The sequence below is a fragment of the Lemur catta genome, chromosome 3 (assembly GCF_020740605.2).
Source record: "Lemur catta isolate mLemCat1 chromosome 3, mLemCat1.pri, whole genome shotgun sequence".
Lineage (NCBI taxonomy): Eukaryota > Metazoa > Chordata > Mammalia > Primates > Lemuridae > Lemur > Lemur catta.
In genome coordinates this window covers 93,492,515-93,507,268 of record NC_059130.1, presented here as the reverse complement: position 1 = coordinate 93,507,268, position 14,754 = coordinate 93,492,515, and the positions used below count along the sequence as shown (strand labels likewise).

The 14,754-nt window shown below is 54.4% G+C and overlaps 1 protein-coding gene across 3 annotated transcripts in view; it reads left to right on the top strand.

Moving 5' to 3' along the window:
• RNF220 (ring finger protein 220) overlaps positions 1-14,493 on the top strand; it is a 212,940-nt gene extending 198,447 nt beyond the window's left edge. For all 3 annotated transcript variants that reach the window (XM_045545602.1, XM_045545601.1, XM_045545600.1), the window contains 7 exons: positions 7,596-7,692; positions 7,893-7,979; positions 8,121-8,176; positions 8,309-8,387; positions 12,497-12,605; positions 12,730-12,804; positions 13,495-14,493. In XM_045545602.1, the coding sequence (XP_045401558.1) occupies positions 7,596-7,692; positions 7,893-7,979; positions 8,121-8,176; positions 8,309-8,387; positions 12,497-12,605; positions 12,730-12,804; positions 13,495-13,566 (575 nt within the window). In that variant the 3' untranslated portion in view covers positions 13,567-14,493. The remainder of the gene's footprint in view (positions 1-7,595; positions 7,693-7,892; positions 7,980-8,120; positions 8,177-8,308; positions 8,388-12,496; positions 12,606-12,729; positions 12,805-13,494) is intronic.
• Positions 14,494-14,754: the final 261 nt, after the last annotated feature.

Below are 14,754 nucleotides of genomic sequence, written 5' to 3'. Positions count from 1 at the left end.
AGCTTCATTGGTGAATCTAATTTTAGCTCTGATCCCATCCCTTCTCCCTGGGTGCCCTCTGCCCTGAAGCAAAAGGGGCCTGGGCCCAGCTGCTCCCTGCCTCCCTTGGGCTCTCCCCACTTGCTGCAGAGGAGTCTGCAGGGCTCCACCCATCTCCAGTGCCTGCCCAGCTCCTTAGAGGGATATGGCTTGGCATCCCTCACCAGGTCAGACAGCAGAATTGGTTGGGTGCCCGGGATCGGTGTCCTCTTGTCAAACCTCCCAGCCTTGGGCAGGGGAAAGAGGGAGCTGTCTGCCTCCTGGCCTCCAGCTCTTCTCTTCCTGTGCATGAGCACAGCTGGCACTGCAGCTTGTGGTCATTAAGTGAGCCAATCTGCTTCCCGTCTGCCTCCGTTCTCTGGGCAACACCCTTGGGAGTACCACTGTGTTTGGTCCCTGGAGAGTCTCACAGCAGCTGAGAAGAGGGGTCTCTGCTTCCTTGGGGCCAGCCTGCCTGGGCTGGTGCTGAGAGTGGTCTCTGCAGTGCCATCCAGTGCAGACTGGCTCTGTGAGGGCGCTAAGAGCCCAATGGGACATTATGCCTCTGGGCTTCTCTCACATTGCCCCTGCATTTGGGGGCAAGCCAAAATGTAAATCAGGAAGGTTAGACCAAATTGCTTCCCTGAGCCTGAGCTGGAGCGTGTTAATTTGCCATTTCATGCTGGTCCTGTACTGGAGTGTTAGAGTTTCTGAGGCCCTGAAAGAATGAGCAGCAGAGCCCATGATCATCCCCTGTCCCGTGAATTGTACACACAGGTGTCTGGTGGCCCATGCAGGGTCAGTTCCAGGATGCGGCTCTGGGTTAGCTCTGTTGGCAGCTGCAACTATTCACATCCTCCATTGCAGTGGCAACTTCTTAGCCAGGTTTCTTGGCACAGACCTCAGCCTGATGGCTTCTGAGCACCAGACAGGGCTTAAGGGGGATAAAGCTGTGTAGGGCCTGCTGATTTGACAAAGCATTTCCCCCGCACTGGGATGCACTTGCGGAGCAGTGTGAGGGGCTCTTAGGCCTTGGGCGGGTATCAGTTTTCCCTGAGTGTTTACACTGTGAGGTTGTTCCTTTCAAGAATTCCTGAGGGGAGTTCAAAGGGGGCTTTTCTTTGAGCGATTTAGAGAGCGAGCATGAGAGTGAGACTTGAAGAGGGAACAGGGGCCGGAGGTGCCTTTATCTGCAGAGAATTGCTCCAGCTTTCCTGATAGAAGCTCCTGCCGCCTCTTAAACAGCTTAGTGCAGTCAAAAGACAGGCAGACTTGAAAGGCTGTTTTACAGCAAGATCAGCGGGGCCACGAGGCAGAGAGAGGGGTGCGGTGGAGCGGAGGAGGCTGAGGCTCCTCAGTGGGGGAGCTATCAAAGGGAGGCCCTGGCTGATCCTGACTGCCTCTGCCCCCAAAACCTGTCTGCAAAAGCTGGCCATCTGTCAGCCTACCCTCCCTGGCCAGGACTGATAGGCCCAACTCTTGGGGGATGGGTGTGGCCCCGCCAGGCGGGCTGGTGTCAGTGCAGCGCATTGATCGCCCGCCGGGCGGGCCGGGCCGCAAGCCGGGCAGCACGTGCTTAATGTGATTGAAAGGCAGTTAAAATGGCGGTGACCTTTTCAGGAGGAATTAGATTGCCTGCCAAGACCGGTTAGAGGGAGTGATAACGCCAGCTGAAGAACCTGCCCAGCCGACTTCAGAGAGAGGGAGGCAGAGGCAGGATGAGCAGGCGAGCGCTGAGGCCCATTTAAGCTGTGCTGTGCGTGCTGACAGAACAGAGATTGCTGTCCTTGTTAGATATGAAAGAAGTGAGGAATTGCAGATAAGTTCCTGTATCCGATCACCCCCATCCCTCCTCCCAGACTGGGGCCACTTTGTCATCCTCAGCAAAGCTTCCCACCAGGCCTACTGGGAGCTGGTCTGGTGAATCAGACTGGTTACCGTGAATGTAATCTGCTATGGGAGGCAGCAAACAAGCAAGAGTTTTGGTGAAGACACTTGGCTGAGGGGACAGCCCTTAAAGCTGGGGACCTGTGGTTACTGAGGGGGAGGCCCAAATATCTCAGGCCTGGGAGTGCTTGGCATTGGTATTTTAGGACAAAATGAAGGACCAGGTAGAATGGGAGAGCACTGAGATAGGTCCAGCTGGAAGGAGATTTTGAAAACACTAACGGAAATAGGTAAATATTTTAAGAGAGTAAGTTGGAAGTAATTGTTGCTCTCTGTGAGGCCTTCTGACCTTCCCAGTTCTAGGAGAAATGCTTAAGCTGCTGATTGTCCTCTCAGAACTACAGATTTTCTAACCTTCTACTGCAGTTTGCATAGAGGCAGCACACAGAGCCTAGGGCTTCACCAGCCTTCCCATGAAAGAGATCAGTGGTTAGGAGAAAAAGATGCTCTTCTAGGGCACCATGCCAGACCTGGACAGAGCAGGGGGCTTCTAGGCTAGAGAAGCAGGCCACAGACAAAAGCTAATGATACATCCCTGAGACAAACCTGCCCCTACATATCGTCAAAGGAGGTATGTGTCGAATGAGCCCAAGCCTTTCCTCTCATTTCCTACATCCAGCTTCTGGGTCCTGGAGGAGAGACCTGTGGTGTTGAGCCTTTGTCCCTCCCCTGTTTGGTTGCCAGCAAGAGTTCACCCAGCTGGATTTGGGAGCCCAGATTTCAACATATCTGGAAGGGACAGGCTAGACAGAGGACATGGGAATGATCAGTTTCAAATAAGGTGGTAATGATGTGGTGGGCACAAGAGTGATGAGATGGATGAATTTCCCAGGAGGCTATACAGGAAATGGAAGGTGTCTGCAGCTGTATCTTTTAGCCCTAGAGGTGAACGCATTGCTAGAATCCAGCGTGAAGCCCCTTTGAATCAAACAGGTGGAATGGGTGGTGAAGAGGGAGGGTGCTAAGACACTGCAGGGTTTCTGCCCACCCAGATCCTGCCCTAAGGACTGCATCTTTCTTGAGTTCCTGTCTTAGATGTAGGCTGGTTCCAAGTAGCCTGGGATGAGAAATCATGGAGAGAACAGGCAGAGCAGCTTTGGCACAAATCTTTTAACCAGCTGTTTCTGGATAAAACTTCAGCACCAGATTATAAGCAAGGGAGTGAGAGGTGTTATGGTCCAAGGACATGGGCACATAGGCCTTGCCCTAGCTGCTGCCTCCTTTGTTGTGTTCATTCTCAAAAGATGGGAGTTCCAGATGCTAAAGGTGCCCTTCATTGCAGCGCTGCTCCTGGTCCAGCCAGTGACAGGTGTTGGAACAACACACTGCTGGAGGCCGTCTTGGAATGGAGAGAGTTAGAGCTGCAGCCTTCTAACTCCCCACCACCACCTTTAGTTATCACTGTCGCCTGTTGGGAGGGGCGAGGAGAGGTGGCAAGGAGCAAGGCACCTTCTGTCCCCTGTGGCAACTGACGGGATTTAATCGCCTTTTGGAACACAATTGTTAAGCTGGGACACAGGGAGTGCAGGCAGAAGGAGCAAGTATCAATGGTTTTAAACGGCGTCTGTCTCTATGTGCTTCTCCTGACGTGAGGCAGTGAAACGCGTTATCGAGGAGGCCCGGAAAGTGGCTAAGTGCGTTTGACACACGCCAACTCCCTGCCTCCACACTGGATAATTGCATTGTCAACTGTTCAGCGAGGTGGCAGGTGACACTGCAGGCCGATTGATTGTCCCGCATCGCAGCTCCCCAGACTGTCAGCTCCCCAATCGATGGCGTTTACACAAGACACCGTAACTGCATCTGTAACTAATTCCAGTGTAAAACTCTCCGGAAGCTGCTGCCCCTGCCCTCCATGTTGGAGAGCACAGGCCTCTGGAGGGCCCCAGGACTTTCCTTTCTCCCTGCCTCTGGTTTTGTTGGGAGCAGCAGGTGAGGAAATCAATGGCTCCTTTTCTGTGGCTTCAGGTTCCAGAACATTACTGCCCCCAGTAAACGGGCATCTCCAGTTTCTCAATCGATCACCTGATCAATTGATTAAATTAACACTGATTTTTCCCCCCCCCTTCTCAATGACCCCGGAAGAAATGAGTTTATGGGAGAAGGGTCGTTTTTATAAAATTTAGACTTGCATATTATTTCTGCACTTAATCCTCTCCCTTTCTGTTGCTAAGTATTCACTGGGAGGAGAGGGACTTTTTGCACTGCCCCACCCCACCAGACTGGGCAACTCTAGCACCCATTCTGCTGGGCATCATTGACTGTCAGGCTTAGTTTGCCTATGGGGGCGGCCCAGCTGTTTATGCCACTTTATGGGGGGGGGGCAGTACTATAGTAAGAGGGCCTCCCTGGTGATTGATAGGTACTCTGGGCCATTTCTGGGGTCCTGGGGGCTGAGTTCCCTCCCTGGGTAGCAGCAGCAGGAGTGGCAGCTTGCCTGTTGTCCCTGGAGCTACGCAGAAGAGGAGCCAGAGACTTGGAAAGGAGCTCTCTGTGCCATCTTGCCTCTGAGTACTGGCTTGGGATATTCCAGCAGCTGAGAACATAAAATGACTGTGGAGCTTCCTCTCCAAGTGTGTAGGGGGGGGCAAGCTGGCGGGGGCGCTGTCTGCATAAAACGGCTTTATGGCCGTTTCTTTTTATTATGATTCTGCCAGAAGTCAGCAAGTGACATTTCATTAAGAAAATAAAGTTTAATGTGCTGGGAAAGAGGTTGGAGCAGGCTGGGGCAGCAGAAGAGTGAAATTGGCGGCGGCAGCCTTCTGAACACCTGTGGGGGCAGGGAGAGGTTCCCAACATCTGTCTCAGCTGGGAAATGGGGTCAGGGTCAGGGTAAACTGCTCAGACCAGAGGCAGAGAGGCCTTTTCCTTGGCAAACATGATGTGTTGTGCTGTCCATCCTGCCTGCCTGGTCAGAGGAACAGAAGGCTGTTGCCTAGCTGGGAGTTGGGGTCTGATGGGGAAGGTTGTGTCCTGAGAGGCTTCTCTAGGCCACCAGCTAACCAGGACCGAATAGAACAGTGTTGCCAGTGTTTAGCCAGTACTGCTGGGGTATGCTGTGTGGCACCTGCCGTGGGCCTGGCTGGCTCTGCTGAGATCACAACAGTGAGTCAGACTTGGGACCCTTGCAGCTCTCAATCTAGTGAGGGACAATGACAATACATGGTAATAAATGTGATCTTGGAGTTGCACAGGAGTCTGGGTGGACACCAAGGAAGGGACACTTATGTGTAAGTACCTGGGGAAGTGTCATCCACCCCCCCCAAAACACCTTGAGGATAGGGATCAGATGTTGAAGCTCTACATTCTCAACACCAAGCAATAGGATTAGCTCAATAGAGGTTGAAAGTATGGTGTTGAGGCGAGAGTTCCTTCCATCAGCAAGAATCTGCAGAGCAGCTATTCTGTGTAGGCATTGTGAGTTAATGGTAGCAGGCAGGGTTGAGCTAAGTCAGACTTGCCAAATGAGCAGGCATTTCTTTTGTAGACCAGGAGGGAGAAGGTTCTAAACAAACAGAGCAGGAGGTACAAAGGTGCAGAGGCATAAGAAAGCAGATAAGATTTAGGAGACCACAGTGGCTGTGTTCATTGGGCCAGGCATGGCAGGCAGTAAGACTGCAGAGGAAGAAACTTCAGGCCACAGGGCTACTTTATATATTGAGAAGCTGGGACTCTTCCTGGCAGTTTTGGAATGCCCCGTTTTCTCTGCTTTGCTATGGGAGCTATACTGGGCTCAGGAGAGGTACCAGCGTTCTCTGCTTTCCTTTTTGCCCATCCACAAGGCAGGGCAGGGCAGGAGCAGGCTGAGCAGAGGATGTGAGGCTGGCTGCTGAGTGGCGTATACTTGGGGGAGGGGGTTGGCAGGGCTCTGGGGGCGCAGGCTGTAAGTGAACCTGATAGCTACCTTCTGATTGATGGCGGAGTTTGTCTCCCAAACTGTCAGAGGGTTTATAGAGGTGCCACTCACCCACAAGGCAGGAATTGCTTGTCAGGACACCTGGCTGTGAACAGGAGACAGAGCTGTAACTTGGTGTTTTCTCAGCTTAATGACCCTGCTGCTGACCTGCCTGCTGCCTCAAGTGTGTCGGTGCCTCCAGGGAGGAGGGCAAATGAGGACTGTCAGGGAGAGGTGGAGCCCAGGCAGTGCCCAGCCTCTTTTTCTCACTGGTGCTTCTTACCTCTGACATAGGCGGTATCTTTGTGTGACCTGAGAGGTAGAAGGGAGGAGGAGCAACAGGAAGAAAGTGCTTTTCAGGGCTTGAAAGATGGAGAACGTTCCAGATGGAGTAAATAGCATGAGCAAAAGTCTTAAGAGCAGAATGTGCAGGGTATGTTTGGGGCACGGTGAGTAGCCTCCATGTCCACTTGCATCAGGCTTACAGAGTGGAGGGCGAGAAGCAGGCGCTCCTAGATCTTTTCGGATCTGGCTGAGGGGCCTGGACTTGGTTGTGTGTGCAGTGGGGAGCCATAGATAGTTTTGGAGTGGAGGGGGGTCAGAACTATATGATAAGCAGGAAGAGGGAACAGATAAGAGGCTTGAGGACTCATTACAAGACTTATCCTAATGAGACTATAACAACCTGAGTGGAAAGAATGGACAAGAAGAAATTTCTGAGCTCATCGGGTGGAACCCTGAGCTGCTTCCGCTCTCCTTCAAGGATTTCCTTGCTGATCCCACTTGCCACAGAGGCCATCATTTTCTTTTGTCCCTGGCACTGCTGCTAGCTAGTGAGGTGTGGTCTGAGACCCACTGGGAGGAAGTGGTATGCTGGGGGACCAGCTCTGTGGCCCCTCACCCTGGGCTGTCAGGAAGGATGGTCCTGAAAGCCAGATCACCTGGCAGGTGAGCAGGCCTGGTGTGGCCTCAGCAGCTCACCCCTCCCTGTGAGCCAAGAGTCTGCTCGTGGCTGTGCCAAGTGCATCTCAAAGGGGTCGGCCGCCTGCCTGGCCCTGGGCCTGGCCTCAGCTCAGCCTGGTTGCCTTCGTGAACTGCTTTGAGAAGCAGGTGTGCATGCCTATCCTCCCTCGTCTGTCCCTTCCTAATCCCTTTATAACTGCACTTGTCCAGGAATCTGGACTGAGTGAGGTGGAGATGAATAATTAATGTCAGGCGCTTCAGACACCAAATATTTGAACAGCTGCCTGTTGTTTTTGCTGGCAAGGACCTAGCGACCAAAATCGGGATGTTGGCTGGGGGTCCCACTCTATGACTGTGATTGGCCTTAGCCAGCCTGTTCTCCCCTCTGCTGGACTTATCAGGCTGGACGATGGGACATAGGGGAGCCCAGGTCCTCCCCTCCTGATCTTCATAGATCTGGAAGACAGGTGGTGGCAGGCCTGGGGCTGGGTGTCTCCTGAGGACCTCACATAGTGTATGAATGGGATAGTTTATGAGCAGAGACCACTTGGAGCTGCGTGCAGTGGCAGAGAAGGATGGGATATGCAGAGTGAAGGGACTGAAATGTCAGTGTTGGGGGCACCAAAGTATCTGGCTTTGTATATCTCAGGCCCAAGTTTCTGTGTGGGCCTTATCTGGCTCCAGACCTGACCCCTACCTAGAGGCAACAGCAGGGGCACCCTTGGCCTAGTCTTGTTGGCCCCTGGCCCTCCTCACACCCTGCTTTCCACAGGCTCTGGCTTCGTTATGTGCAGCGGCAAAGAGAACCCAGACAGTGATGCTGACTTGGATGTGGATGGGGATGACACTCTGGAGTATGGGAAGCCACAGTATCCTTGGGCCACTCTGGGGCAAGGTGGGGCTGGTGGGGTAGGCCAAAGGGAATAAGAAAAGTAGCTAGCACCTCTGGTACTTGCCCACACCCACCCCAGGCTGGAGTCTTGGCTTCGGCCGGGGGGAGCCCTCCTGAGGATTCAACCGTCATGGCCTACTGCAAACTAGGATCCATTGTCCTTGACCACCATGCCAGATACACAGAGGCTGATGTCATCCCCTGCACAGGCGAGGAGCCCGGTGAAGCCAAGGAGAGAGAGGCACTCCGGGGCGCGGTCCTAAAGCAAGTGTGGGCACAGGCTTGGGTGGGTGGGAGAGAGGAGGGGTAGGAAGCCCTGAGGCAGGGGTCAGCCCAGTACCCACCCTCAGTGCTGTCCTGCCTGCCAGAGGCCTCACTTTCTTATTTCTCCTTCCTTTCCTCCAGTGGCGGCCCTCCCAGCACACGCATCACGCCTGAGTTCTCTAAATGGGCCAGTGACGGTAAGTCCTGACCCAGGTTAGAAGTAATGGGGGAGAAGGGGCATCCCTAGGTGGTGGTGACTGACTCAAGCCCAACCCTCACCTGTGCTGCCCAGTCTGGCCGGAGTATGAGTTGCCCCTCTGTCCCAGCAGAGATGCCATCCACCAGCAATGGTGAAAGCAGCAAGCAGGAGGCCATGCAGAAGACCTGCAAGAATAGCGACATCGAGAAGTGAGTGCGGTTGGCCAGGAGGGGGGCCCCTTGGGATGGCAGTTCGGTGGGAGGGATGGGGCCCTTTGCTAGCAGGAAGGCCTGCTGCCAGGGCTTCTGGCCTCCCAAGTGCAGCTTAGTCCTGCTGCCCTGGGCACACAGCCGGCAGTGGAGCCCAGCTGGTGCTAAGCGTGACTCTGTGAATTGATCGCTGGGCCACGGCCCCGGGAGCCTTGGCGGAGGGAGGAGCAGTCCGCCTGCCTGCCTGCCCGCTGCGGTGGCCTCCACCCGGGGAATGTGATGTATGGCCGCCCAGCCCAGCCGGCACACTTGATTCATCTCCAGTTTCTGTTTCTTAATCGGGAGCTAAATTGGTTTCATTTTTCTTGTCCCGGGTGGCGCTCGCAGTGGGTTTTAGGCAGAAGCATTGGGTCTCATCACTTGTGGTAGGAATTTTTGGCCCGGGTTCTCTGGCAGGGGAAAAGAGGATCCATTAGCATTTCACCTAGGGCTGGGCAGCCCTTGGCCTGGATCTCCTGGAGCCACAAGGATTTGATGTCAGCTGGGCATCTCACTGCCTTTCCAGAAGCCCAAGCAAGGGCAGTTCTGGCCCCAGAAGGTGGCATTGTCCAGTCTAGACTGCCTGGAGCTGCCGCCGTTGGCCATTGCTTAACTCCTGCACCCACCCCTCCCTCCGACTGGAGGCTAGGTTGCCTGGGGTTAAAAGGCAGCCTCTTCATTCCAGGGCCAGTGTTCCATCTTGCCTCCTGCCAGGAGAGTGGATTGTAGGCCGGTGCAGGGCCGGGTCGGTGGCCCAGGGTCACCTCCCATTTGTTTCCCTCCATTTTGTGTTGTCATAAATTCATTCCAGCCCGTTGTGGTTGATCAGTTTATCTCGGCCGGGGCCGCGAGTGCTGCTGGCATGATGTATGGGCCGCGGCGCAGGGCCCGGCTGCCCATGAATCACCGCAGCTGCTCCGTGTCAGCGCCGGAGCGGGCCGTACGGGTTCGGCGCAACCAGCTTGTGGGGGGGGAATGACGTATGGATGTTTATTTAATAATTCTCTCCTACTCCAGCTGAGCAGGGCGGGCGGGGTTGTAAGGGGTGCCCACCCTCATCTGGAGGGGCTGCTCATAAATCAGAAAGACAAGATCATTAATCAGGGATGGCGCCCAAGGGGGAGGTGGGGGCCAGAGCCAGTGGCCATCCATGAAGGTACTACCCACCCAAGACTGGGGAAGTCAGGATTTCTGTCCCACCTGTGTGGGCAAAGGCTCCAGTAGGCAGGGATCTCTGGGATGAGTTGGGGAATGACTCAGTCATGTACAGAGATGTCCGTTGGATCTGGATCTGCTGAGATTGGGGCCCTTCAGTGCCCATGACTTCTCTCCTCGTCCAGAGTATGGGTTCCTGCCCTAGATGTGTTTCACAGCCCGGGGAAGGGGAAAGACAGGATGCCATGGCTTCTTCCAAGAATCTCTTCACCCTATGCCCTGGAGGGGCTCAGGAACAGCTCACAACCAGCCTGGGTCAGGGGCTGGAGGATTGGGTATTTCACGAGACCAAAGATTAGAGGCCAGGTGTGTGCTGAGCAAATCCTGGATAGGTGGGCTCTGGAGTTGGGAACTGGCCCTCGATGCGGCCTTGTAGCTTGTGGAGATTGAGTGGGAAATGGATTCATTCTCTGCTGGCCCCATCCTTTTTTGCCTTTCCAGCTCAAGTTCATCCTCTGCTTTGAAGTTTGGGGTTCTCTGCTCTGGGGTAGGTTGCCCCCAGCTCCAGGCCTTAGTTTCCCAATCTTTGAAATAACTACCTAGGACCAGCCTGGTCCTTGGAGAGGAAGGGAGCACAGCTACCCATCCTATGTCCATGTTGAGAATGTACCAGCAAGCCAGATGGCATTGGGCAAAATGCCAGGAGAGCAGCCAGCTGTTCAGGTGCTTGTGAGGAGGGAGGGGATGGTAAAGGATTCCAGAGCCAGAAAGTAGACTAGAAGCTCCCAAGGAACTAATGTCAGAGCCTTTCTTGGTGTCCCTGGAGAGAGGCAAGGCAGAGAGAATTGTGGACGCATGGTGTGATGGATCTAGAGCGTCCCTGATACGGGGACACAGCCACTAGGGAGTCATGTTCAGTGTTGCTGCTAGCACCCTAAAAGGAAAAGGTCAGATTGAAGTGCGTCGCTGCCCATGAAATATCACCACTACCCTCCCTGCACCCCGTTATCACTTGCGTCCTGCAGTGACAGACCACCTGTAAGCTCGAGCTTTCCGAGCTTATCGTGTCCCCTAAGCTGGTAGAACAAGCCCTTCCAGGAGATTGTCCTTGTTTACACCACACGTCACTTGTGATTCCACCTGTGCCCCCCTAGTTCCAGTCTTTGCTTCCTGAGTGAGTACAGCTTTGGAACCTCAGCTCTTGTGTACACCCGTCTTGAGCATCCTCAACAGCTTCCCGCTGCCCACGAGATAAACTTCAGTTCCTGACTGTGGCATTTGCGGTCCTCCCGTACACAATTTTTTCACCCTAGCACCTTCTACTCACCTACACGTGAGCCTTCCAGCTAGGCCGGGCTCTTGGCCTCTTGGCCTTTACATCTGCTATTCCCTTAGCCTGGAGACCCACTCGTCCCAGGCAGAGGCGGTATGGAGTAATGGTTAGTCACACAGTCACCTGTCGATCATGGAATCAGTCTGCCGGGTTTGAATCCCATCTCCCTCACTCTGGAAACCCTGGGCAAGCTACTTAATTTTTCTGTGCTTTAGTTTCTTCATATATAAAATGGGAATGTTGGAATCTTCTCATGGGGTTTTTGTGAGGGGGAAATAAAATAATAATTATCAATCCGTCTGTATAATCCCTGGCATTTAGTAAGTGCTTAATACATTTTAACTATTTTATTTGTATTATCGTCATTACTCCCTAAGGCTTGTCTCCAGTCCCATCTTTCCTACTCTTCCAGGAAGCATTCTTCTCTCTCTCTCTGAGCTCCCGTGGGTCCTGTTCACTTGTTTTAGGAGGGCAGGAGGGATCCATGAGATAGCCCTAGCTACTCTCTGTTCAGCAGTGCAGGCCAAAGTCTTGGAAACCTTGGAGGGACCTTCTGGTGCAGGGCGTGCACAGCAGGCCGAGGACTACCTGGGCATCTGGTGTGCCTAGGAATAAATAACAAAGAGTCCCTGAGGTGGGCCAGACCAGTGGCAAAGGGACCCAGATTTTGTCCAGTCCCTACATCTTTTGCCCTTTCCCTGTAGGTTGGACTGTGGCCCTTTCTTCAGCAAGTGTTACTCATGCTCACGTGCCTGAGGCAGGGCTGATGTGCAAGCAGCCTGCCCTCAGGGAATGCAGTCTAGCTGGGGTCACCGAGACCTTTGCAGTGACATCGCTAGGGTGGAGGTCAGCACAGGGAGCTCTAGGAGCTCCTAATGGTGGTGCTGCCTTGGAGGGTTGGAAAAGGCTTCTGGGAGGAGGTGACAGGTGACTAAACTAGGCCTGAGTGTCACGGCAGAGCTAGTGAGTTAGGAGGTGACAGGATCCAGAGGAAATAGGGTGCAGAGAAGCCAAAGGAGTGAAAAGGGTGGTATGTGTGGTGACAGTAGTTTTGTGTGGATGGAGCATAAAATACAGGGCAGGGTGTGGCTGGCTAGGGCTGGACCAAGGAAGAGTGTAGTCAGTAAAGCTTCACTCTGAAGGAGACTTTGAAATGTTGGAAGTAAATATGATTAGATGTGCTGTTAGAATGTAAATTCTTCCAGGTGATGGGAAAAGGGGATGGACATGAGGGGCCTGGAGGCAGAGGTTAGAGTAATCCAGGAGAGTCCAGTAGGAAGGGTGGAGACATTCCAGGTAGATGAGGAGAGAGAAGGCAGAGTTGAGGGTGACCGAGGAGTGGTTGAGAATGGTTCCCAGGTATCTGGTTTAGCAATGCATCGGGATGGAGGGGGAGGAACGGGGAGTGAGGAGTTTAGGTCTGGAATGCTGAGTTGCAGGTGATGGGCTACTGGGGAAGGGGGCAGGCAGGGATGTCTAGGGGACCTTAATGTATGTGGCTCTGGATTTCAAGGGAGGTGTGGGCTGGAGGTTCAGATTGGGAATGCCAGCCTGCTGGTCAACTATGCCGTCCTCTTCACAGAATCACTGAAGATTCAGCTGTGACCACGTTTGAGGCCCTGAAGGCTCGGGTCAGGGAGCTTGAACGGCAGCTATCACGTGGGGACCGTTACAAATGCCTCATCTGCATGGTGAGTAGGAAGGAACCCAGGGGTGCACTTAGGCTTCCATGTCCTCTGGGGTTTGGTGAGGTCTCTGCACTGTGAGGGGTGGGCCTGCCTCAGAGTGACCCCTCTCTGCCCACCTCCTCCCTAGGACTCGTACTCGATGCCCCTAACGTCCATCCAGTGTTGGCACGTGCACTGCGAGGAGTGCTGGCTGCGGACCCTGGTGAGGTGGCATGGGGGTCGGGAGTGGGTGGCTGTCCATGCTTTATGTTTGAGCCTGCTTGGGGGACGCGGGGAGCAAGGGAGAACGGAGTAGAGAACAGAGCCAGAATATTTACCCCAAGCTCACCACATTCTCTCCTCCCCCATTGCAGGTTTATTAAATCCTCCCCCTCCCCTGCCCCCGCCCCCACAAGGCCCACTGCACCACACATACTGGTGAGACCCCAGGTCAGGAGGAGGCTGGCTGTGGGTAAGCAGGACCAGGGCCCCACCCCTCCCCCTCCCATTACTAAGCTCCTTCTGCTCCTGCCCCTGTTCTTCGCTCAGGAGCAGCCATTAAAATGTCGCCCGGAGACAGCAATAAAAGGCTCGGACGTGGGCTCTGTGTCCTGATCAAAGGCCGCGTGTAATCTCGTTAGGGCCGCGGCAGCCACAGCTGGACCCAGCCTTGTTCTCATTACCAGGGCTCCCGCTGCGGGGCTGGCCAGGCGGTTTGATCCTGGCGTCTCCCCAACACAAGAGCGTGCCTGCCTGCTCACAGAGGCCGCCCATGCATCCCCAGTCTGGGCCCGCAGGACCAAGGTCCCAGCAAACGCCGGTGCAGAGAGACGCGGCTGCAGGCCCAGGTGTCCACATGCACAAACATGCGGCACATTGTGTGTAACCAAAGCCCTCCCTGTTCTCCCTGCAGGGTGCCAAGAAGCTCTGCCCTCAGTGCAACACGATCACAGCACCTGGAGACCTGCGAAGGATCTACTTGTGAGCTAGCTACCCCAGGCAGGTCTTGCCTCGAGCAGCCCCACCTGCCCCCAGCCTCTGTGACAGTGACCCTCTCCCCTTGTACATACTTGCACACAGGTTCCCCAATGTACATACATGCACATACATACGTGTGCGCACACACACATATACACACACAGGACTCTGGAGCCAGAGTAGAGGCTGAGGCCCAGGCACTACCTGCTGGCTCCCACCAAGTTTGGGGGCCATACCTGTTCCAGGGTGGGGCAGGGAGGTGAGGGTGGGGGGAGTAGCGGGGCTAGGCTCCTGAGATCCAGCCCCCAGACTGACGGACAGACAGACATGCAAACACCAGACTGAAGCACATGTAATATAGACCGTGTATGTTTACAATGTTGTGTATAAATGGGACAACTCCCCACCCTCCTCCCCATGGCTTCCCACTTTGGTTGTATGATTTTCTTCTTTTTTTAAAAACCCCTGGAAGCAGTGCCCCCTTTAGGGCTGGCTGGGGGCTCGGCCCATCCACCTCTTGGGGTGCCTGCCTCTTCCTCTCCCGTGGTGTCCCTTCCCTCTCCCATGTGCTCGGTGTTCAGTGGTGTATATTTCTTCTCCCAGACATGAGGCACATGCCCCGAGGGACATGATCCTCTCCTTAGTCTTAGCTCATGGGGCTCTTTATAAGGAGTTCGGGGTGGGGGCAGGAAGTGGGACCGAGCTGAAGCAGAGGCTGAAGTTGGGGCGGGATGAGGGTGCTCCTGGCTGCCCAGCTTCCGCTGAGAACCTTTCCTGGGATTTGAGCTGCTGCTCCCAGGGAAAAAGTGTTGTCTCCCTCGCCCCTCACGTGGGCCCCATGGTGTGATACTGTGTCTGTATATTCTATACAAAGGTACTTGTCCTTTCCCTTTGTAAACTACATTTGACATGGATTAAACCAATATAAACAGCTGCTGCCTGTGTGCAAATATGTGAGGGGGGAGCTGATAGCGGTGAGGGGAGGTGGACTGAGGCAGTTAAGGGGTTAATTCCTGGCAGCAATGTGGGGGAAAGGGCTTAGCTATAGGTGTGTGAAGCCGGGCAGGGTTGGTCTGCTCAGGGGCCCTGGAGCATTGGGCTGGGATGGGGCTGGGGACGTGGGCTCCCGACTATTGATGGGTAGGGGCTCTAGGTTAATTCCTTATCGATGCAGAATCGTCAGCTCATTAATCAC